We start from the raw sequence: 22,397 nt of genomic DNA on the forward strand, positions 1-22,397 counted from the left end.
CGGCAGGATGGACTTCAAACTGGAGTGACAGTCCCTATTGGTGATGTACACAGCGTTTCCTGCCCACTAGTGCTTTCTTGCTTGAACTTCTTTTGTTTTCGCTTCCTAAACGCTTTGTGGAGAGTTCATCCACAAAGAACATTAATTGCTTGTAGTACATACCCTCACCAAAAAAAATAATTTGGCAATCAATATGTAGCGCGTCCGCCTCCCGACGTAAGGTTCTGCGGCTCGTTTCCCCGCCGACTTTTTTATTTCTTACGTTTCGTTGTGACTGTAGTATACCCACTCTTGAAGAGGGTGCGTGGGAATTCTCGGCAAAGTGAAATATGGGACAAGTGTTTGCTCCATCAAAAGCAGTTATAAGAATGCGGCCCGTAGTGAACAATTCCCCGAGAAAGTATCTCCACGCTAAAAGTTTTGACATCCTGGCGATACATCAAACAGAAGCATCTCCAGCATAACTGAAGATTTCGCCGGTACTTATAGGTAACTCAGGTCAGATTTCTCTTCCCTTCCCCGTGTAAGCCTGTCCCCGTGCGATATGCATGCTCGCTCAGGTCACAATCAGATACCTGTGGAGTGCACTTGCGGGATTGTAGAGACTATGCTCTATGACTTCTGACTATGTATACTACCAGATTCCGGAAACTGCCTGACGAAGGGTTACGAGATGTGGTAAGATCCTTTAATGAGGTCTGGGAAACATCAATCATTCGATTAGCCCGATTAACGAACAGTGTAGATATGTTTTGAAACCCCAGAAAGAAGCGCTTGAGCTTTCCTAGTATTTGCCGCTTTCGCTCTGAGGTTAATGGGAAGGATGACATACTGTCGGCTGTCTCCTGGTCGGTGTTGGGGGGGGACACGAAGGCGGCTGAGTACGAGTTTCGGCGGCTGAGTACGAGTAGGAAAGTCCAGATGTCGCGCGGCTCTTCCGGAACCAGAGTTGCAATTTACATAGAGCCAGCACAAAGCTGCATGTCACCGATCACGAGACAACGGCATAAGTCTCTGTTCAACAAGCAGCTTCTCTCTCCCCTGGTGGTGCAATTCCAACATTACTTATTATCTTGTGTGACTGGATTCCGTCCCCGTCTCAGCGCCTAGGGAGGATCTCATATTTCATCACCCGTATCGAGCATAGCAATAGAAAAGGGCTCTCAACCCTTTCCTTGTTTTTGGACGTATCGAAAGCTATATTGGGACATACCAAACAGAAGTTGGCGTTACTCCACTGAAAGTTCGACTGCATCGAATATTCGCACAGCCCTCTTTGAGTTCTAATTAGATCACGAAAGCACGTGGGGGGGGGGGGGGGGGGGGGGGTTCCGAAATGCACACTTTTCTTCGTGCCTCTCTGCCGCTGTGATGGAGAGATAAAAATTTGGGCCGAAAATCTGCGACTAGCAAAAAAGCCAAATAAGAACTCGTCACCAACAAAACAGCCAGATAAATCGAACCACAGTTCATCGAACCTGTATACCACAGCCACAACTGGTGGTGCTGGAGCCCAGGGCAGATGCGCGGCCCCCGTTCCAGCTGTTGCTCTCATAAGAGCTATCCAGGTCTTTCAGCTGCCGCTCTGAGAGCACGTATTAGAACCTGCGTCGTTGCATGCATTTAGTACTGAAAGGTTAACTGCATATCTACCTATTTAAGAAGACTTCTTGTTAGACATGGCACGGCTGCGCGTTCTCGCCGTCATCTGCGCAGCACTTTTGCGCTGTACTGATGCCGCTTCTGAAGATATCATCGACACGCTATTGCAGAGCAGGCCGGATCTGGCCGTCTATCAGGACTTCACAAAGGTGAGGATTACTTGGCGTACAAAAGAGAAAAAAATGTGGTGGGGTTTTAACGTAAGCAAACCGTGTAGACGTGCGAAAGCATGCCTTTAGCCTGGTTAACTAAAGGTTTTGCTTTTCTGGGTCGTCGGAACGTCTGGCGATATCAATTCGATATTAGTGAAGGGTGGCTTATTGAGACGTGGGAAGCGCCGGCGGCGAAGACACTTGCACAAGTAATCGATGAAGCAGCGGGGCGAGAGGCAGGGTCACAAGGAGCAGTTGTTGTCCTCTTTTGGAGTGGCACGTGCCCAGAGAGCGGGATTGGCCAGGACGCCTCGTCTCCAGGACGAACGTCAGCCCCGGCCGCTTCAAGAGCTTCGTCGTCGTCGGTGTCAGTGCGTGGTCTTCCTTTTCATTCCAGCAGTATTAATTGGTGAAGACGACAATGTGCAATGAGCAGCGCGTGAGTGTGTTGCAGCTGAACACGAAGCGCGATCGGCTGCGGCGATAGCGCATGCAAGACCGCAACGTTGAACCTGTTGTTTCGCCCATAATTCATTTTAGTCGAATGTAGCTGCAGGTAACGAACATTTACAAAGAACTGGACTTTTTACCGGATGTCAGTTGCACGTTAAAGAACCCCAGGTGGTCGAAATTTACGGAGCCCTTCACTACTGCGTCACTCATAGCCTGAGTCGCTTTGGGACGTTAAACTTCCACAAACCATAAACCTATCTCCTCCTTTCTCGCCGGACAGCTACATTGGGTCACCTTGGACGGAGCTTACTTGTGCAAAGTTTCGGGGTGGGCTCTGTATAACGGCTCTAGCCGTAGTATTCGTCTAATTCATTTCGAATAAGGGAAGGCTTGCCGAGCGACACCTGCTGACGCGAGAAAGCAATCAATCCCATCCTTTGCTTCTGTCTTATTTGAGAGGAGCATCGTTTGTTCCTGCGGAACTCGCTGAGCCAACTGTTCATGACCGTTGTCATCAACAAGCATACACTGGGGCCGTGATCTCTATCCAGCGGCCGGCTCTACTACTGCCTCTGCAGCTAAGGTAGATGGGCCTTAGTCATCACTAGAACAGCCTGTTTGTGCGCATTCTTTCATTTTTCATGCTCCGCTGTTCATGTCCTTCTTCGTTTTATTAAGGCGAAAGCCTTTAATGCCTAATAATGTCGTGACCAAGACGTGTTAGCAAATGTGTCCGCGTTTCGGATGCGCGCCTTATATGGGCATATGCCAATCAATAGCCAACCGGTACTTAATCGGGTGCAATGATATGAAGGGATTTCATGATTATATCATTGTACTTAATGACTAAATGACTAACTGGTAATTAGTAGTAGTTAAGAAGTGGCATGTGGGACTGTGCACTGCGCCTGTACCTTAACTAAAACGAATTAATCAGTTTACTAGTTAAGGTCATGTTAACTATTACTAATCATACATTAACTAGTATCACAAAATGTGCAAGTTATGCTTAACTATCATTAACCATCATTAGTAGTTGGACGTTTCTAGACGTTTCGTAGACATTGTGTCAAACATTCTACAGAGTTCCACCACTTGACAGGTGAGTGACAGGACATGATGGATGGCATTAGAACAATGGTAAAGACCAATTAGCCTAATTAACCTTTCTTGTCAGACCACATAAATAAATAAAACAGAGTAGGAAATTGGTCGAGTTGCGGAATCGAACAAGGGTCTCCGGAGTGCGAGATGAGCACGCTTACCACTCCGCCATGCCAGTTCGATGATTTGGAATGAAGAAAGGCACGTGTAGCTAAATACGGCGACTTCGTTCACTCGCATCTTCCTCCCTTCTCTTACGGCGAGGTTCAGGTGTCCACCTAGATATGCGAGAGATACATTTCCTTTCCTCAAAAACCAATTTACCGTCGAGCAAGGCGTAGAGCCGAATGGGCGATGGTGTTCTGTGGACACCCTGGCAGTGTTGCAAGACGCTGTCGCGTTCCACTCTTAGAGGCGAAGCTTAACTTCTTAGTGGCACAGGCAGCAACACTGCGCTTAAGGATTTCGCCTCACCGCACGTTATTTCAACAAAGTGCAACCAATACACGCGGCTCACGCAGACGGCTCCTGGGCGCCGCCTGCTAAACCGCTTACACATCCAACACGACTGCACTCCAGAGGAGGCGGAGCGTATCCCAGTACTATGGCGCCATATGCTCTGGGTCTCCCCGCTCCCCCGTAACATGGACACCGACATGCATGAAAACAGACGACAAGCGCGGGCTCGGGCTCTTGAGAGACAACACGGCTCCCGACCCGGTGTATATTATGTAGACGTAGCAGGGCCATCGCCCACGGGATTTTACTCGGCCGCTGTCGTTCACCAGGAAATGCACGTTGATGGACTCTCCTTTCGAGCCCCGAATTCAATGCGGGCCGAGGAAGTAGCGATAGCGCTTGCTGCCGCCCACGCCAATTCGAGAATAATCATCACGGACTCCCGAAAAGCATGTGAACATTACTTGGCAGGGGAGATCTCCCCCTTAGCTGCTTGTATTCTACGACGGACTGCCACTGATCCAACACCCAAACGAATCATTTGGGCTCCTGGCCACCAGGGCTTACGAGGTAATGAGGCCGCTGACGCGGCTGCCCGAGCGCTTACTCACCGGGCTCCTCATCCCAGCTCTTCTGGCTCGGAGACTAACCAGCCGCTGCTGCGATTCAGGGAAATATTAACACATTATAGCGACAACCACCGCCTTTTCCCGGCCCCTGCAAAAGGGCTGAGTAAGACGGAGGAGCGAACTTTAAGGCGCCTGCAGACAGGTACTCTACTCTGTCCTGCAATAATAAAACATTACGATCCTAACACGGCGATGCCCACACTGTGGGGAGACCTGTGATATCTTCCACATGGTGTGGGCATGTACTCAAAATCCCCACCTCCCCCCTTCCCCTACCCCTTCCAGAGAGGCATGGGAGACTGCCCTCCTCAACTGCTCCTCGCTTGAGTCCCAAAGGGCTCTGGTGAAACGGGCGAGAGACGGGGCCTCGTCGTGCGGTGTCCCGGACTAGGGACGCCGACCATGTAGCGGGGCCACTCTGTGGCTCCCAAACTCTTTTTTACAATATAAAAGTTTTCACCACCACCACCCCCTAAATTATTATTGCGTTGTCCGCTTCGGCGAGCGCGGCTTCGGCCGCTTATCTGTTTTTCCAGCAGCGTCCGCTCCGGCGGACGCAGTTGTTGCTGCGATGCGCGTCTTTTCTTTCCTTTTTCTCTTTTCTCTGATCTTTTAACTCTCCTCTATCTGCTTGGTTTAGTTTGGTTTATTCGGGTTTAACGTCCCAAAGCGACTCAGGCTATGAGGGACGCCGTAGTGAAGGGCTCCGGAAGTTTCGACCACCTGGGGTTCTTTAACGTGCACTGACAACGCACAGCACACGGGCCTCTAGAATTTCGCCTCCATCGAAATTCAGCCGCCGCGGCCGGGATCGAACCCGCGTCTTTCGGGTCAGCAGCCGAGCGCCGTAACCACTGAGCCACCGCGGCGGGAGCGGTGGTGGCTTGGCTGGAGCCAGTAGGCAGGCCCGCGCAATTTTCTTTTCATCCTTCTCTCAGTCACGACAACAACAACAACAACATGAATTATTATTGCGAAAGCAATACTACGCTCATGAACGACCTTTCGCGTAGCGGCGGCCGGTAGCCACGTTTGACCTTTAGAATGACCTCTGAGGTCATACCAGGGTGAGAAATGGGCTACCAAGCCGAGTCGTGGCGGCCGGTAGCCACGCGTGGCCTTTAGACGCGGCGCGCCGCGTTCCTTCCATTAGAGGCTCTGCGCTCGCTTTCGCAACCTGCCAGGCTTAACCACCGGGTAGCCAATTGGACTTGAGTCTGGCTATACTTACTCCATATATTCCTGAGCCCTGAAACACCTTCTTAAAGAAGTACATAAACTGCTCAATCAGTACACGGTGTGGTTATGAACACCTGAGCCAAATACACTTTTACACGCCACAGAGAACCGACAATGCTGAGCGAAAGTTGGCCAGCTCTCTCCGGCGACTGTTTTGAAATTCTGACTCTCCTTCGTGTTGCGGGTCTGCGTATGTCAGTTAAGAAGCTATTGGCTATTCTCTCAGACGTCACGCAGCTACCAAGGACGTGGCCAGTGAGCCGCTTCGGCAGCCCTGTCGGCAGCCGGTGGTGGGTACGAATAGGTGGGGCCGATGGCGGAACGCTGACCTTTCTGCGTGCAAAAAGTGACGAGATGAGACAAAGAGGCGCGAAGATGATGAAATTCAAATTTTACTGCAGATTCAAATTTTTACTACAGAAGACTGAGCTTCTAACAAAGCCCTTAAAAAATTCTTGCTGGAGGATATTCGTGAAGCGGAGTCCTTTATCATTCCAGGTACACTACAACTTTATTGAAAGCCCCTGGAAAGAAGTGAATTCGTATTATTAAACGGTATAACACTAGCGGGGTCGGTGAGCCTTGTCGTTCTAATCTTCTTTTTGCAATAAATGAGCGCTAACCATGTCATCTTAGGCTGTTTTTCCATCACCTCAAGTGTGCCCTTGCTGTTCGCAGTGCATGTTTCCGGGATCAACGTGGTACACGCTGTACCGGAGCACGAAGCAGGATGGGTTCGGGCCTCACGACAAGTGCCTCAGGGACACCCAGTTGAGCGAGTTAGCTGAAGGGAGAGCTCGCTTCCGGTTCCGCTACGGTGCCGGAAATGAACGGTTGGTTCCTGAACTTTTTGCATGCATTTACATGTACTTATGTTTCGAGAAAGGCGACGCGTCGTTCTCTGCGATGTGTTGAGGAGGACACAGGAAAAATGTGATTTTCTTTCCTAAAATTAAAGCGAAGACGGTTGCACTTTGAAATTGTGTGTTTACTGAGAAACACCCAAAATGTGAATAAGTTCTATGTGCCTGTCTTTTAAACTACTGCACACTACGCGAAGGAAAGAGAACTTAAAGCAACGGAAAAAAAATGAGTATTTTGGGTTGGCGGTCATGGATGGAACAACTTCGCAGGTGCTATTCATTCCTTGCGAGAATGCCCAATGAATATAAGTCAGCAGGGTGTCAGAAATTATGGTATGGTTGGTTTATGGGGTTTAACGTCACAAAGCGACTGAGGCTATGAGAGACGCCGTAGTGAAGGGCTCGGAAATTTCGACCACCTGGGGTTCTTTAACGTGCACTGACATCGCACAGTACACGGGCCTCTAGAATTTCTCCTCCAAAGAAATTCCAGCCACCGCGGCTGGGATCGAACCCGCGTCTTTCGGGTCAGCAGCCGAGCGCCATAGCCACTGAGCCACCGCGGCAGAAATTATGGTATGATTCCGGAGAAATGATGCCAGTGTAAGATGCGATCCCCAAATTTCTCAATGTTATAACTCTTTGATGCAGGGTGTTCACTAAAGTCTTGTTTTTGAGAACAGCTGTGAACGGGAGGCGTGCTTCTACTTTGAGTTTTCTGTGTCCTGGTGATCTTTAAGTTGAGGCACAGTTCACACCAACGCAGAGAACGTATTCGCATGAATATTAATCAGCCCAAATAATAGGCGAGTCTGATTTCTCCCACAAAAGCACAAAAAGAACAAATAATTGTCATCGTGTATAAACACCAATAGCTAATTCGCATATAAGTCCAGGTTTTGGGAACTTGGCAGAGACACCATGCTTCTGAAGGGTAACGTTGGCACACAATTGCTTGGAGCACTAACACGACGACTCCTGTTTCTCGAGCGGATGCGGTGAGGGTAGGGTTACCGAGGTGAACCATCAGTTTTGCGCAATTTTTTGTGCAATTTTTTGTGCTCGTTCTTTTTGTTTTCAAGGTTTAAGCCTCTTAATTATAAACGTCTCGGAGATAACCTCGTGTGAATGTGTCTTTGCAGGAATGGGACGCTGATATTCGTATCTGACGGGCGCAACAGCACGAACTTCTTCCAGGGTCTTCTTGATGGCGGTGATATCCCCTACAGAAATTTTTTTAGACAGTCTATGGATTGTCCATAAGATCTGTCTATGAAGTCTTTAGATTGTCTATAGACAAATACTAGAGAATAGTCAACAGGCAGTAAAAATTATTTAAACAGTCTTAAACATTATGTAGGTTTATGGCCATACACTTTTAGTAGAGTTTTGTCGATGAATGCCTATACACTATGACAAGAAGAAATATCTATAGGAAGGCGATAGAGTTCATAAGAAGTCTGTCGACTGTCTATAGACCATTTTTATAAGGGGAGGGCCACACAAAGAACAACGCGTCAAGTAAACAATGATGGGGAAGGCACGGGTTCAACGAGTTGTGTTCAGTACTTGGACTTCTTTAGCTCTAAGATATATTAAGGCTAAAGCCTTTATAATGCCTCATCGTGGTCGACAGAAGGTTGTCGACAGAAGGTTGTCAGCAGAAGGTTGTCAGCAGAGGTGTCACGATTTTTCTAGTCAGACCAGAAGAAAAAAAAAACTCTGCCTCTCCCGTAACCGAGAGTAGAGTAAGCATGAAATGTTTACGGGCATAATGCGAAGCGCGCGCGGACACGACGAGACGCAGGCCTGACAAGAATGTATATGCAGCGCATTCGAAACTGTCCGAAGTGCGTAGAGGCGAAAGCGTTTTCAGCAATACTTTGCGTATGTGACACTGGTGATGTTACCACTGGATTACGTCACACATAATTCATGACGAAGTAATGACAAATTACTGATTAGTGTGTAATGACTGATTAATGACTAAATACTAATAAACTGCTAATTAATGACGCTTAAGCTTCGCCTTTAGGAGTGGAACGCGACAGCGTGTTGTAGCGCTGCCAGGCAGTCTGCGGAACGCCACCACCCGTTCGGCGTGATGCTTCGTGCTTTGAACGCGACGCTTTTTGAGGAAAGGAAATTACGCAGTAATTCTCTGCCATCTCGGTGGACACCCGAGCCGCATCTTACAGGAAGGTAGGAACGCCACCACCCGTTCGGCGCGATGCCTTGCCCTTTGAACGAAACGCTTTTTGAGGAAAGGAAATGGCGCAGTAATTCTCTGTCATCTCAGTGGACACCCGAACCGCACCATACAGGAAGGGAGGAACGCCACCACCCGTTCGGCGCGAAGCTACCGGCGCTTGTATGCCAGTCCTGTAGGAGGGCTTATAGAGCCTCGTTAAATCTCGTACGGTGCCAGGATGTGGCATGTATGTGCTTTTTGCACGCGTTATTAGAAATCGGAAATTATAATTCCGTGCATTATCAAACGCACATCCCGACTGATATCTTGATAAACATTGAGAAGTCACTGGCAGCAGTTATTTTTTGTGACTCGTTTGGAGACCAACCGGCGCTTGCATGCCGGTCGCGTAGGAGGGCTTACAGAGCCTCGTTAAATCTCGTTAAGTCTCGTACGGTGCCCGGATGTTCTCGTTTCAGAGCCCGGATGAGTGGCTCTCGGCGTGACGTCACCACACTGCCGACAACGGGAGCTAAAAGCATTTCATGCTTAAAAAACCTTCGTGCATGATGGGATTCGAACCACCATCCTTCCGTTTCGCAGCCGAGCGTGCTAATGGCTACGCTACTTCCTGCCAACGCATATGTAGTTCTCCTTTTCTAGGACGCTGGAGAGTGTTTGTAGAAAGGCGTCGAATCAGACGGATGCCTCCCAAACGCCCTCCAGTGTCTCCAGCATTTAAGATTCACAAACAATTGTGTACTTAATTAACATCTTAACAACACATCAGTGACACAAGCAGCAACACTGCGCTAAAGGCTTTCGCCTCACTGCACTTTAGGTCAACAAAGTGGCCCCCTGAATTACTTATGTCAGCACAGAAAACCACAAAGGAGCCACATACGTGTATCATCACATTTTGCGCGCTGGCGGTACTACTGTGTATTAAATACTTTATTTCTGACAGGAAGGTAAGCAAGAGCATTTAAGTTCAAAAATCAAGGACATGAGTATAAGCATATCTGCTGCCCGAAATCTAGGCAGTGTTTGGTTTCCTCAAAAGAGAGTTGTCGGTGGTCAATAAATGAGCCTGCATGCAAAAAATTCTTAATATCCACTGAGATAATCTCTGAAGAACGACGATTCTCTCACGCCGTGCCGGCCCAATAGGCATGGCTTTCTCAGTGAAAGTTCATACCATCAATATGACTAATGGTTCCACTGCAAGGACAGTACTTTAGAAGGAAGTTTGTTGGATATCTCACCTAGCTGTTACTGGCCTCATGTCGGTTGTATGTATTGAAATATTTTACTTCCTATCTCACGGCGCTGTTAAGCGGCATGGTTGGTTATTCTCGCACTGTCGGATGGCCTGAATGTAAGCTGACGGTGAACATCGCAGCCAAAATATAGAGTCATTGTCTTGAACCGGATTCTCTTCTTTGTAATGTTCTACGCAGAGTTCAAGACTTCCGGACACAACGTTTTGTTCATAGACTGCCTTCGCTGCAAGGTCATGAGAAGTTCTGGAAGTGAGTAGATATGTGTGCTTTATAGTAAGGCTTCCTTTTCTTCGCCATCATTTGATCCTAAATATGGCTATTCACAGCAATGACGGAAATGTTTTACGCTTTTCTATCCATCATGTACCATTACGGAACTGAAGGCATCTAGTGCAACAGACAAACACTATCAAATAACGCCTGACGCCATTTCGTGAACCCTGAATAAATATTTTTTTAATTTTTTGGTGCCCGGAACTTAATTACTTTTTGTATGTATACTAGCGAAGCCAGACAAATGCAGGCAGACAGGGCAGCTGAAGCCAGCTATACTTAATTTTTGCAACTTAAGGCTCGGATTCGAAAGTTTGGGTGCAAATTCATACCGTTAATCAAGAGGCGGTTTCATTCATCCAAGACGCGCTAATTTTAGATTATATTTGGAATTTGTCCGTGCTGTAACATCTATAGTTTCTAAATTCAATGGCGTTCTAAACCATGTCCTTTTCGGACAAACATTTGGAATATTGAAAAATTGAAAGATACTCTTGTGGAAACATTGAAGGTAATTAAATTGAAGGTAAGTAACAAAATGTTTCGTTGAACGTGTTTTCATTGATCGTGCCGAGCAGCTAAGACTGCCATAGAAATCCAGTGGGGAACGCTTTTGACGATAGCAAAAACGTTAATAGCAAAAAAAAAAAAAAAAATTCAAGACTGCCGTCGGATGGTCTCTGGGTACATTGATTGTTACACTGAAATCTTACATTAATAAAAAAATAGCGTTCATAAACTGTTCCCCACTGTCCCTCATAACCTGAGTCGCTTTGGGACGTTAAACCCTACTAAATCAATAAACCAATAACCAAAAATGTTTTTGTCCAGAGTTGTTGTCTATGTTTACAAAATTATGCTCGTTCTTCGTGCCAGCGTTCCATTGTTCCCTGTGGGTGCGCCCGGAGTCCCTACGAGATGGCGTGCCGCAGTACTGCCACTTCGTGTACGACCTGCTGTGCGGTGCATCGCCCAAGTACACCGTCTCGGACGCCAGCTGCCTCAACGACGTCCAGGCTGCCTGAAGCCAGGTTCCATGTCGTGCTGAAAGGCTTTATGTCCTATTGAGCTGCACAGAAAAAGACAAGACTTCTTGACACGAGGCAGTCTAAGCGTTGTTGTATAGGCAACCTGAATGATGCCGATAACAGCATTAAAGGAGTATAAACACCAAATTTTTGGTCGCCCGTTTACTTCTTTGGAACGGGGCTAAGATATTCGTATACATGGATCATCAAGTAGTATACGCCTGTGGCCTGCAAAATAATTTACATTTAAATCGCTTCTCTCGTGCTGTTTCAGTTTCGACCGCCGAAAGGTGGGCACGTTAACCCGTTCGGGGGCCGTTGATCTGCCAAAGCTGGACTGCGCACAGCCACAAGAATTGCAGGGGATGCAAATGCGAAATCCGAGGCTTCTCAGACAGGCGTTCAGCCATACGTTCGACAGGCTGGCAGCGAGGCAGAGGGAACTAGTGGAATCTAGGGCACTAGCTGACGCAAGCCTGGACGTAGGCACAGTGTTGTGTGCTGCGTCTGATGGCTGGAAGCCGCTCGCTCAACTGGATAAGGCTACGAGTTCTGCCAAGGAGAAAAACGAGGTGTCACGAAACTCTTTGCTCTAAATATATAAGAAGGGTGAACCAAGAAAGGACATTTCGTTCTGCGAAAATAAATAACAAATGAAACGTCATTTCATCTTTTGTGTTTCCAGCGCCGCCAATTTTTTGTTACTAAGGTACCACGTTCTGCATGGACTGAAGAAATGGGCACTGACGTACCTTGACAATGTAAAAATACTTTTCAACACGTAGGAAAATGATATTGATTACTTGCGTGCCGTGTTGGAAGGGAAATAACTAGAAGAATAAGAATGGGGTGGAGCGCATATGGCAGGTTCTCTCAGATCATGAATGGCACTTTACCAATATCCCTCAAGAGAAAAGTATACAACAGGTGTATCTTACCGGTACTCACCTATGGGGCAGAAACGTGGAGGCTAACAAAGAGGGTTCAGCTTAAGTTAAGGACAACGCAGCGAGCTATGGAAAGAAAAATTATAGGTGTAACGTTAAGAGATCGGAAGCGGGCGGAAAGGCTGAGGGAACGAACGCGGCTTAGTGATATCCTAGTGGAAATCGAGAAAAAGAAATGGGCTTGGGTAGGACATGTAATGCGAAGGCAAGATACCCGATGGTCCTTAAGGGTAACAAGAGTGGATTCCAAGAGAAGGCAAGCGTAGCAGGGGGCGGCAGAAAATTAGGTGGGCGGATGAGATTAGGAAATTTGCGGGAGTATGGTGGCCGCGGCTGGCGAAGGACAGGGTTAATTGGAGAGACATGGGAGAGGCCTTTGCCCTGCAGTGGGCGTAGTCAGGCTGATGATGATGATGAAGGAACGGCGGCTGTATATAGAATATAGCTCTTCAGCAGCAGAACTTTGAAGTGTTTCGCAAGAACGGAAAGCTACGCACTAATGCCGGCAGTCTTAGTCGAGCATTCTAAACTAAACTGAACCATTTAGCTACTTTATTAGGCCATTGTGTAACGGAATTTATTATATTCGTTTAACTTTACTGATTTCAGAATGGTGCGTACTCTATATAGTCGAAGAAGCATTTAGTAATGCCTGCCGCTAGTTTTATAGTGCTCCAAAGAATACAAACACAATCGTCCGAAGGTGTGCGAAACTTCGAAGGCCTCGTAAGGAAGCTAGCTTGAAACACAGAACAGCAAGGCTCAGAAGGGAAATATACAGCATTCCTACTAGAATGATCTGTCCCGTGCACTTGCTTGATATGTCTCCTGATTTATTTTATACAATTATTAACAGCATTGCATAGATGAGATGGTTTCTCATTGCAAGGATGCTCTAGTGGAAAACTTTCTTTGGGCTTGCAACTTCACAAGCACTCTGGTTCGATTTGTGCTGCATTAATAAAAAGGTAAATATTTTCTTGAAGATGTGGCGAGTCGAATGGTTTTCTTAGGTAGCTTTCAGCGCTCGGTGTGTTCCGTAACAGCGGTCTTGCCGGTGCGCCATACTTACACGAATCCCTGACGAGAGGACTCGCTGAGTACGGAGGAGAGGACGGCACAAGAGAGCACCAGAACTTCGACTAATAGCTGGACCGACCACTCTCTCGAGGTTTCGAGTCAACACATCGAGTCAGCCGAGCGGCGCCGAACAGCTCGACCTCCTGATGCATTAACTTCCGGCGGGGGTGCTGTTGTGCCCGAGCAGCGATTTCAGCGGGACGTCTGACACAAAGTGTTTCCCACAGAGATACGGTAAACAGGCCCTTGCACAGCGGATCTACTCCAGCTACGTTTCGTGTATTTATGGCGGCCTGCGCTATCTCGACCAGAAAGAGATGGCCGCGACTCCAGGGCAATCTTCCCAGTAGCGGAAAGAACGCGGCCGGTGGAACAGCCCGTTTGCAGCAGCTCGGGTGTCACCCCCGAAAAGCCGCCGCTTGGGCGGCTCGTAAATTTACCTACCCTTCGACCTGGGGAGGTCCTCCTGACACTCCCCCACGGCTACGTAATTGGCGTGATCGCATGGGGGCATGTGCGGATACCTGTGGAGTGGTGTGGAGTGGAATAACTTTATTGCTCTAAAGGTTAATAATGTTTTTAGTGGTTTACTCCGTCTTTATTGGAGCTCACTGGCATGGGGTGTCGCTCTCACGGCGGACATGAAGGCTGCCGCTGGCAAGTGTTGTTTCCAGTACAACAATCCCCTTTGTGATGCATTGCATATCTGCATTCGCGACATCTTTAGTGTAGGTGATAAAACCTTGCATGGTTGAAGCTCAAGCCGACCAGTTCGTCCCTTACAAGAAACACGAAACGAATATTTGTAGAGCGAAAGCTGTTATGGCTTTGGTTGAGACATGTAGCCCTGTATTCTGCCATGGAATCTACAGCGTCAGCTGAAATAACTTAATTAGTCAGTGAATAAATCTAACTTAATTTGATTCAGTTGAACACGAACTAAACTCGATTTCCCACCTGTCAACCATGGTTGATGGCAAAGTAGAGAGAGGGAAATCTCCCTTAGCACGCTTAGGTGAGAGGGGGGAGAGGAAAAGCTCGAGGGGAAGAGAGAGAGGGAAGGTAGGAGAGACGGGTGGCCAGATCAGATTTTGCCTATTCGCATCAGCACGGTTAAGCTTCCGCTTACGGCTGACGATGTAGATTCCATAGCCAAATGTAGGGCTAAATGGCTAAAAGGAGCTATAATAGCTTTCACTGATTAATGTGCCAAGCCGGCAGTCATAGCCGAATAAATGTTTGGGCCTCTTTTAAGCAGCTTGTGAACTTAAGCAGGTCACAGAGGAGCACCTGGACGGAATGACGGAGAAAACACACAGAAAAATAAGACTGGAAATGTAAGCATGGAACGCACTCCTACATTAAAACTTTGTGAAAGACAAAATTAGGGCAGTTTTTAACCACCCACGCTTTATTCTTTGTAGACATGGGCGGAGAGGATTTCCTTGGTAGAGCTTTCTTGTGAATTCGCCTATCCCTGCTTCACGTCGTGTTCAAGGCAGCTGGCGTCCGAGACCTTGTACGCGGGCTTAACTCCGCAGAACAGGTCGTACAGGAATCGGCAGTGCTGGGGAACGCCTTGGCGAAGAGCGACCTCTGTCACCGAGATCATGCATTTTGGTCCTGCAACGAGCAGTAAGACATCCCGTTACGCCAAGCAGCTGCTTTTGTCTTCCGTAGAAAAATTTTAGACCACGGTTTTCACTTCTCAGCTATCAGCACGACTTTGTACACAGCGTCGGCTTTTGAAGGAATGTCACGTAAGGAATTGTTCACATGTAACTCTGTCATCGGCCACACTGCCTATAGGCACCATTTCCATTTTAATCGATTATATAACCAGTTCCACTGGTTACACACGACCATGACTCCGTTACGGAGGCATGACTTAATTCAGCTCTGGGGCTGAAATCGAGTCAAATTGCGTGAATGCCGTTTCAATTTTCTTTTATGCAGTGAACTGTCGCCTGAAAGCAGCTTGCACAGTTATCCAACCTGCGCTGCACCCTCAAAGAAATTTGTAGATCATTTTAGACCTGCACTGACCGTAGACCTGCACTGTAGTGTTCAGTAGACGGTCATAGGATTCGATGTTCAGTCAGTAGTTACACCACCAGCCTTGATACTTCTCGTCGTTAACTGTCACTGCCGAAGTTTAAAAACAAAACCGACGACTTAACGCTTCTTCTCTCTGCCGTTAAGCCACATATTGTTAAAGGCATGGAATCTTCGCTCCATGACGCTATTCTAAACACAGTTTTTCCAGCTGGCTTGGAAATATATCGTCGTGACAGGAACACCAAGAATGGGAGCGTGTTCCTGCCTACCGATCTCTGCCTATAAACTTCTGTGTTAGATTACCCACTGCAATACGGCGAGTCAGTTTGGTGAAATGTGCAGCTAGATAAAGGCGGGTATTTTGCTCTCGACTCGCTTTTTTGTTCCCTAGCACAGGGTATCCTGACGTCTTCCAGTTCCTTTCAAGTTCCCTGTCTTCACTAAACCAATATTTTGTCATAGGGGACGATTTCATCCAGTGGATAAATAAGAAAGGTATTGCTGCTGATTCATGTACCTTGTTGGCAGGTTTTTCTGAGCTCATATTAGTTAAAAACCTATATCAATTTGTTGTGAAGCCAACAAAGCAGGGAAGAAATTTTCAACAGAAGACCTTCCATTAACTGGGATGCTGTAGTCACTCCGGTAAAAAGTGACCATGAATGTGCATTCTGCACAGCTCGCGCCATTTACTTCCGGAAGAGGACATGAAGGTTCCAGAAGGATTTATCTATGTGATAAGAGTGACTACATTTTCAAGTGAACCAAAATAAATCTTTGCTACCAAAATTTTCTGCGTCTAGCCAATTTGTAGATTGTAATGCATTATGGAATACCTTTAAGAATACACTTGAAAAATTAAATTACCAGCCCAGCCCTAGTAAATGCATATCTCGTGGCAGACTGGCTGGGAAGCAACGGGTTACCCGAGAGACCCCATTACTTATCAACAAAAGAGATCGACTCCTAAATAGATACAAAAGAACCAATTCTCCAACCGTAAATTTCTCCTTAAATCACCTTGGAAAAGCAATAAGCACTAAGTATACGATCGCAAAGCGCAACTATTTTAATTCTTAAGGAGCTAAGATGCAGAAAAATTCCGAGGAATGTGGAAATTCTTGAAATCTCAAGGAAGAAAATTCGCTGGCATCCCGAACTTCGTACATTGAAACGGAGACATGGTGGATGACGACTACTAGGAGGCCTGCTCATTTAACGCCTATTTCCAGTCGACTTTCACTGCGACCTATTCTGGTAGCCCCTTCCACAGTGGGTGGGGCACTGAGTGTGGTCATATTATGCATAGCGCTGTTGTAAAGCCGTTTCAGGGTAATAAACCCTGTTCCGCTGGTGGGGCTGACACCCTATCTTCTTATGTCCAGCGCGCGTGCCCCGATTACTGCTTATTATTCAGTTATTTTTCTTAATAAATGACTTAACACTGGCTTTCTAGTTGACGAGTAGAAAGTGGCTGACGTTTTCACGATTCAAAAATTGGGTTCAAGAAAGAGCGCCGCGAACTGCCGGACTATTTCTCTTGCTTGTTATCTGGAGTAAAATAATGAAAAATATAATTTACGTTCATTGTACACTGCTGCACTGTGTTCAGAATCTTGCAATGCGGTTTGCGTCTAACAAAGTTGCTACTCTATTGTTCTATTGTTTCAATGTTCGTAGCGACTATATAAATCAATAGCTGAAGTGAGACTTTCTAGAGGAGCACCGACTGCGAATTACGTTACAATTTCTTTATTGCATTTATTTCAATAAAACTACTTTTAACCCGGAATCTTACTCACTACAACATTTTTCTTCGAGAATATGCGATCATGAATGGAAAACGCGCGAGATAAAATGCCGCACTGACATTTTCAAGTGGTGCTTCTTTCCGCGTACCTCAAGGAAAGGAAAAAGCTGCCTCATTGTGTTGTTGAATGCTTTTGGATCTTCGCAGCCTGACCGTTTCGTTTCGACCCCTCCTGCCTGAATTGCCCCTGTCTCCAACACAACGTGCGACATCCCCTTTCCGCTTGCCCGACAGCCATTCGTTCCCCATAGTACCCCAACCCTTTCCTCCCAAGTGAAAGGCTTTGGTGGTCTCGGCGGCTCAAGTCGAACTGTAGGCACTTGTCACCTGGCGCAAGGGTACATGAGATAAATGCAAAATTCCTCAAGGGCGCTTTGCCACATAACACTGATGCCATAACAAAGATGGTCGACCATGCGCTTCCAGCTGAAACAAAGCAGGCAGGACTTGATTCTTGTTGGATTCTTTCAAAATACATTTCATGTATTCCATCCGGACACTTAGCTCCTGTACTGCAGCCTTCGCAGTTCTTTTATAGAGAACTGCTTAGAACATCTTAGAACATCTTAGATACGGCATAACTGTTATGTGGGAAAGCGCACTTGATGAATTTTGCAAATCCTTTTTCTTTCTTGAATAAAGATCATAATAAAAACATAGGGTCACTGACCAAGTCAAAGTTTAATGAAACGTACTGACGTTTCGGAAGCCCTACGGCTTCCTTTTCACAACAAGGAAGCCGTAGGGCTTCCGAAACGTCAGTACGTTTCATTAAACTTTGACTTGGTCAGTGACCCTATGTTTTTATTATGCCTCCACCTGACCAGACGATGTTTCGTCGAACTCTTGACTACTGAATAAAGATCCAAGGCAATGTTCCGGGGACTGCTTGCGGAATCATGGCGTGCACGGATGTTCAATCCCTTCTCCCCACTTTTGCTTTTTTTATTTTCGCTTTACAGTCATTCTACTGACGCATGTGAATGCACAGTTGGTGCTCGTGTTTAGTTTCTTTTCTTTGCCCTTCCCTGGCATCCATTGATTTTTGTCTTGTCCGAATGCTGTCCGTACGAATGTTGTTCGTAGGACTTAAGTATGTATCCCCCGTTGCGCTTATACCTTCTTGGAACTGCAGGAATTGTAAATAAACAAACTATATAAATAGAATACAGAGATCCGAATGCGCCATAATATTGCCTAAGTACAACCAGGAATGTCTAGTGCTTTGGGAAAATTAGCCCCAGTGGCATTTGCAGGTATGCAGAGGCATTTCAATTTTCATGGCGAGGTACTCACCTGTGCGACTCTTCATGATCTTGCAGTATTTGCAGTCCACAAACAGGAAGTCGTACACCGCCGCCTTAGGGACTGAGCACAAGACAAGAGTGCATAATAATACTGCTTAAGAATAGCATCAAGGTGATTTATGAAGCTCGTGCACTTGTGTCTGCGTGCACCAAAACTTAAAATGCCATCTTGGATCCTGCCGAGTAACATAATTAAATGGCGCAGTGTCATTAACAGAAAAAAAAAGTGTAATAGTTTGAGCTTTCGCAAGAAGACTTGCATCTAATAAAAAAGTCTTAGACCAAGTTCGGCATTCAGACTATCTAGATTTCATCAAGTTAGCAAAATCTCTCCTGAACACTGAGGCCAGTCCATAGAGTGCACTCATGTCCAACATTCTGAGACAAACATTTTGAATATTGCAAATTGTTGAGTTGAGTTTATTAACATTTTAGTTCTCAGTACAGAAAACTAAGGGCCGGGAACAAAAGGTACAAAACCTGTACTTGTCTGGGTCCCCTGACCCCACTGTAACGGTACTGTTATTAAAAATATTGAAGGTAATGGTCCATTATTCCAATGTGCAGCAAAATCTTTCTTTTAAAGCTTTCCCTTGCTCGAATTGAGCAGTTAAGACTGCATAGAAAACCAATGGGGAACCAATGGGGAACCAATGGGGAACCAATGGGGAACCAATGGGGAACGATAGCAAAAAATACAAACCTGCAGCAGGAAGATGTGCGGATATAATGATTGTTACAGTGAAATCTTACGATATATGCAAAAATTTCGCTAATAAACACTTTCCCGTTCAAAAATGCATTTGTCCAGAATTGTTGGGTATGAAGATGGTGGCTGCCGCCGAAAGCCGTCCCTGGAATATCGAAGTGCAGGCTCGCACCGAGTGAAGAGAAAAACCGTAAGCTTAGCTGACCGCCTCAAAGTCATAACAGTCGCTGAAGAAAAACGGAAATTAAGAAACAAGAATGACCGCAATAAAATCTGGTATTCGTGTAATATCTCGACGCATTCTGATTTTTTTCTTTTCCAGCTTGCCTGCGTTCTGGCTTAATTCCTGTCACTGTGCATCCTATAATTTATTTTCGTGTCTAGAGCAAAATTTTCCTCAGGGCGTGGTACTCACCTCCATCGAGCAGAATCTCGACAACGTTCTTGCCTGTTTGTCCCTCAGACGACCTGAATATAAATGTTGAATTCCTGCAAAAGAATCGAAAGTCTAGGGTCGGTTTTTTTTTTATGAAACACAGAAATGTATGTCAAGAAAGGAAAAAAAGAAATTTGATAACCGCTCAAGAACCAACGAAAAGTTTTGTTTCTGATTGTTGGAATGCAGTTCTAAAGTCGCAGCGTTACAACGAATGTGGAAGAAAATATTTTGCAGCCGTAGGCGGAGCATTTATTTCTCTATGACCGTTATCTTTGTTCTCTGTTATGCGCCTGTGTACGCACAGAAACATGCAAACATCGTCTTATGACGGATATCGTGCTAAATAAATACATGGCAGAATGCGTACTGCCATCAGGACTGCAATAATCTCACGATAAGGTGTGAGAAAGTAGTGTTAACTAGCCAATGGGAGCGGGAGGTTTATTTCGAGCTCTGTTGTTGATTGTATAGCGGTTCCCACGGTTGCCATTTTCGTACTTTCGTTTCTGTTTGCTTGGTTTGTAATTCTGTTCAGTGATTTTAGTGTTCTTGCGCTGGCCTTACGCATGCACTATGTACTACATTGACCACTGCAAAAATGCCTTGGGGTCCTGCAGAAATTTGTAAATAAATAAATAAATAAATAAATAAATAAATAAATAAATAAATAAATAAATAAATAAATAAATAAATAAATAAATAAATAAATAAATAAATTTAAACAAAGCGACCAACTTGAAAAGCTCAGAAAAACACCCCTTTTGTTACGAATTTCTTGAAACGGTGGCTACATGAGAGCACAGTGAGGACTTTGATTCCAGCGACACCTGACCTACAAGACTGATATTTTTTGTTTGTTTGTTTGCTTGTTTGTTTGATTGTTTGTTTGTTTGCTTGCTTGCTTGGAAAGCTCTAATATACAGGCGTGCAATGCAATGTGCCCGGGATCTGACGAGTATTTAACAGCACAGGCTAGGCACGGAAAAGGTTCAAAGAGAGAGGAGTACTGCTTGGTGCATATTGCAGAGGGAGGCACCCACCGTTCCCCTCCGGCACCGTAGCGGAAGCGGAACCGGGCCTTCCCGTCGGCCACCTCGCCTATCTGGGTGTCCCTGAGGCAGCGGTCGTCTGGTCCGAATCCTCCCTGTTCCGTGTTGCGGTACGCCACGTACCACGTGGCACCCGGGGACAAGCACTGCGAGCAGCATTGTATCCATAGGAATTACGAACGGCCTCTACGCATATAAGTCGAGATGCAGAAACGCTGAACTCGGCGAGTGTAATTAGGACATTTTGCCTGCATTGACGCAGTAGGCTGATATACCTGGTGTTTCAGGGAAGATTTTAAGTAATTCTCAAAAATAGGCTTTTTGAGATAAAATGATGGCTTTCAGCAGAGTACTACCAGTGTTGGCAGACACCAGAAAACAAGTGAATCGTCTTAAGTACAAAGTTGGTTGCTAAATTTAATAATTACCGTTTTAACTATTAGAGTTAGGTGCCTAGTTGTAATTAGAGATTTGTAGCCGGTCGTTACAACAGCCATATCAGAGTTCAGAATTTTACAAAACGCGATTAGCCTTGGCATTGTGGCTTGACAAAATTTGGCTTTTTTGACTAGTTACGTGCACTGCAAAGGCTGCTTTGCCAGCATGCTTTTCGAAGTCACAAGTATTTTGGCATGATGTAGTCAAATTTTGTCGAGTCACAGCGCCAAGGGTAATGCAAACAAACGCAGGCCGATCTTGAAAGGACGCACAAGTGCTGGCCCTGAGATGGTAATGAATGTGACAAAAAGACAAGCGTCGCAGGGGGCGGCAGGAAGTTAGGTGGGCGGATGAGATTAAGAAGTTTGCGGGAATACGGTGGCCGCGACTCGCAAAGGATAGGGATAATCGGAGATACATGGGAGAGGCCCTTACCCTGCAGTGGGAGTAGTCAGGCTGATGATGATGATGATGACGAAAGGTTTTCAGTTATTGCAAAATAAATATCTGTTTCTGAACAGTTTCTAACGATACTGGGTATTTTCGTAGTGTTTATTAAAGTGAGCAAAAAGATGTAATTTCTTTCCTCAGAAAAATGAGCGCTCAAGGTAAATTTATTTATTCATATATTCGTAAATATTGCTGGCAAAAAGAATGACCTGAAAAAACCCGAATTATGGAGCTTTTTGCTAATAACTCGATTTGTATCCGTGTTAAACCTAAAAAATATATATCGCCCAGTTTTTCACCCTTTGCGTTCCGAAAAAAAAATTAAAGACGAAATAGAGGCGCCTAAGTGTATCTGGCACAGTAGTCTTGCGTGGCCATAAAAAGGCCGACTTTAATATGCTAAAGATTGTGCTCGCATTAAGCACGCGCATACTACAAATGCCATCATCAGTGTTTGCTACGCTACAGTAAAGGTTCACACAGAGACTTGTTTTGGAGCAGCGAAAAGGGGACCAGAGTTTAAAAGTCAATTTTGATTAAATCTCGCATACAGGTGTGCCATTCTATCAAAGTGCCTATATTGTAAAACAGCACAGATATATTCCCCCGCACACACGTTCTCCGAAAGGTATCGAAGAGCACTCTCACCTTGCCAACGTCCTGGTAAATGCCAAGGTCGGGCCTCAGACCCAGTGGCTCACCTGGAACGTAGCCCGCGAAGCTACAGGCGATACTGGCGCAGATCGCTACTACGAGTACCGCGATTGAGGACAT

At 46.0% G+C, this 22,397-nt stretch overlaps 2 protein-coding genes across 2 annotated transcripts; one reads left to right on the plus strand and one right to left on the minus strand.

Annotated features, from left to right (window-relative positions):
• The first annotated feature begins 1,679 nt into the window (after positions 1 to 1,679).
• LOC149359314 (uncharacterized) lies at positions 1,680 to 11,392 on the plus strand. Its single transcript, XM_089567638.1, has 6 exons — positions 1,680 to 1,811; positions 6,377 to 6,531; positions 7,523 to 7,579; positions 7,704 to 7,774; positions 10,213 to 10,284; positions 11,185 to 11,392. Exons 1-6 carry the CDS (start codon positions 1,680 to 1,682, stop codon positions 11,331 to 11,333), a joined length of 636 nt encoding a protein of 211 aa, XP_089423764.1. The 3' UTR covers positions 11,334 to 11,392.
• A 3,442-nt stretch (positions 11,393 to 14,834) lies between these two features.
• On the minus strand, positions 14,835 to 22,397 carry LOC149359315 (uncharacterized). The gene is made up of 5 exons (XM_089567639.1): positions 22,272 to 22,397; positions 20,727 to 20,881; positions 19,663 to 19,736; positions 18,528 to 18,599; positions 14,835 to 14,986 (listed from the first exon to the last, which is right to left on the minus strand). The coding sequence occupies exons 1-5, from the start codon at positions 22,395 to 22,397 to the stop codon at positions 14,835 to 14,837; spliced, it is 579 nt and encodes a 192-aa protein (XP_089423765.1).

Source organism: Amblyomma mixtum, chromosome 2 (genome assembly GCF_055824585.1).
Source record: "Amblyomma mixtum isolate Tamu chromosome 2, ASM5582458v1, whole genome shotgun sequence".
NCBI lineage: Eukaryota > Metazoa > Arthropoda > Arachnida > Ixodida > Ixodidae > Amblyomma > Amblyomma mixtum.

Bases quoted from the DNA above. Each gene is read 5' to 3' on its own strand.
- LOC149359314 (XM_089567638.1), top strand. From the start codon at position 1,680: ATGGCACGGCTGCGCGTTCTCGCCGTCATCTGCGCAGCACTTTTGCGC. The intron at 6,532-7,522 runs GTTGGTTCCTGA...AATTGCTTGGAG, and splicing joins TACGGTGCCGGAAATGAACG to CACTAACACGACGACTCCTG. The intron at 10,285-11,184 runs GTGAGTAGATAT...TCTTCGTGCCAG, and splicing joins GGTCATGAGAAGTTCTGGAA to CGTTCCATTGTTCCCTGTGG.
- LOC149359315 (XM_089567639.1), bottom strand. From the start codon at position 22,397: ATGTCCTCAATCGCGGTACTCGTAGTAGCGATCTGCGCCAGTATCGCC. The intron at 18,600-19,662 runs GTGAGTACCACG...TCTTGTGCTCAG, and splicing joins CGAGATTCTGCTCGATGGAG to TCCCTAAGGCGGCGGTGTAC. The intron at 14,987-18,527 runs GTGAGTACCTCG...TGCTCGTTGCAG, and splicing joins GATCATGAAGAGTCGCACAG to GACCAAAATGCATGATCTCG.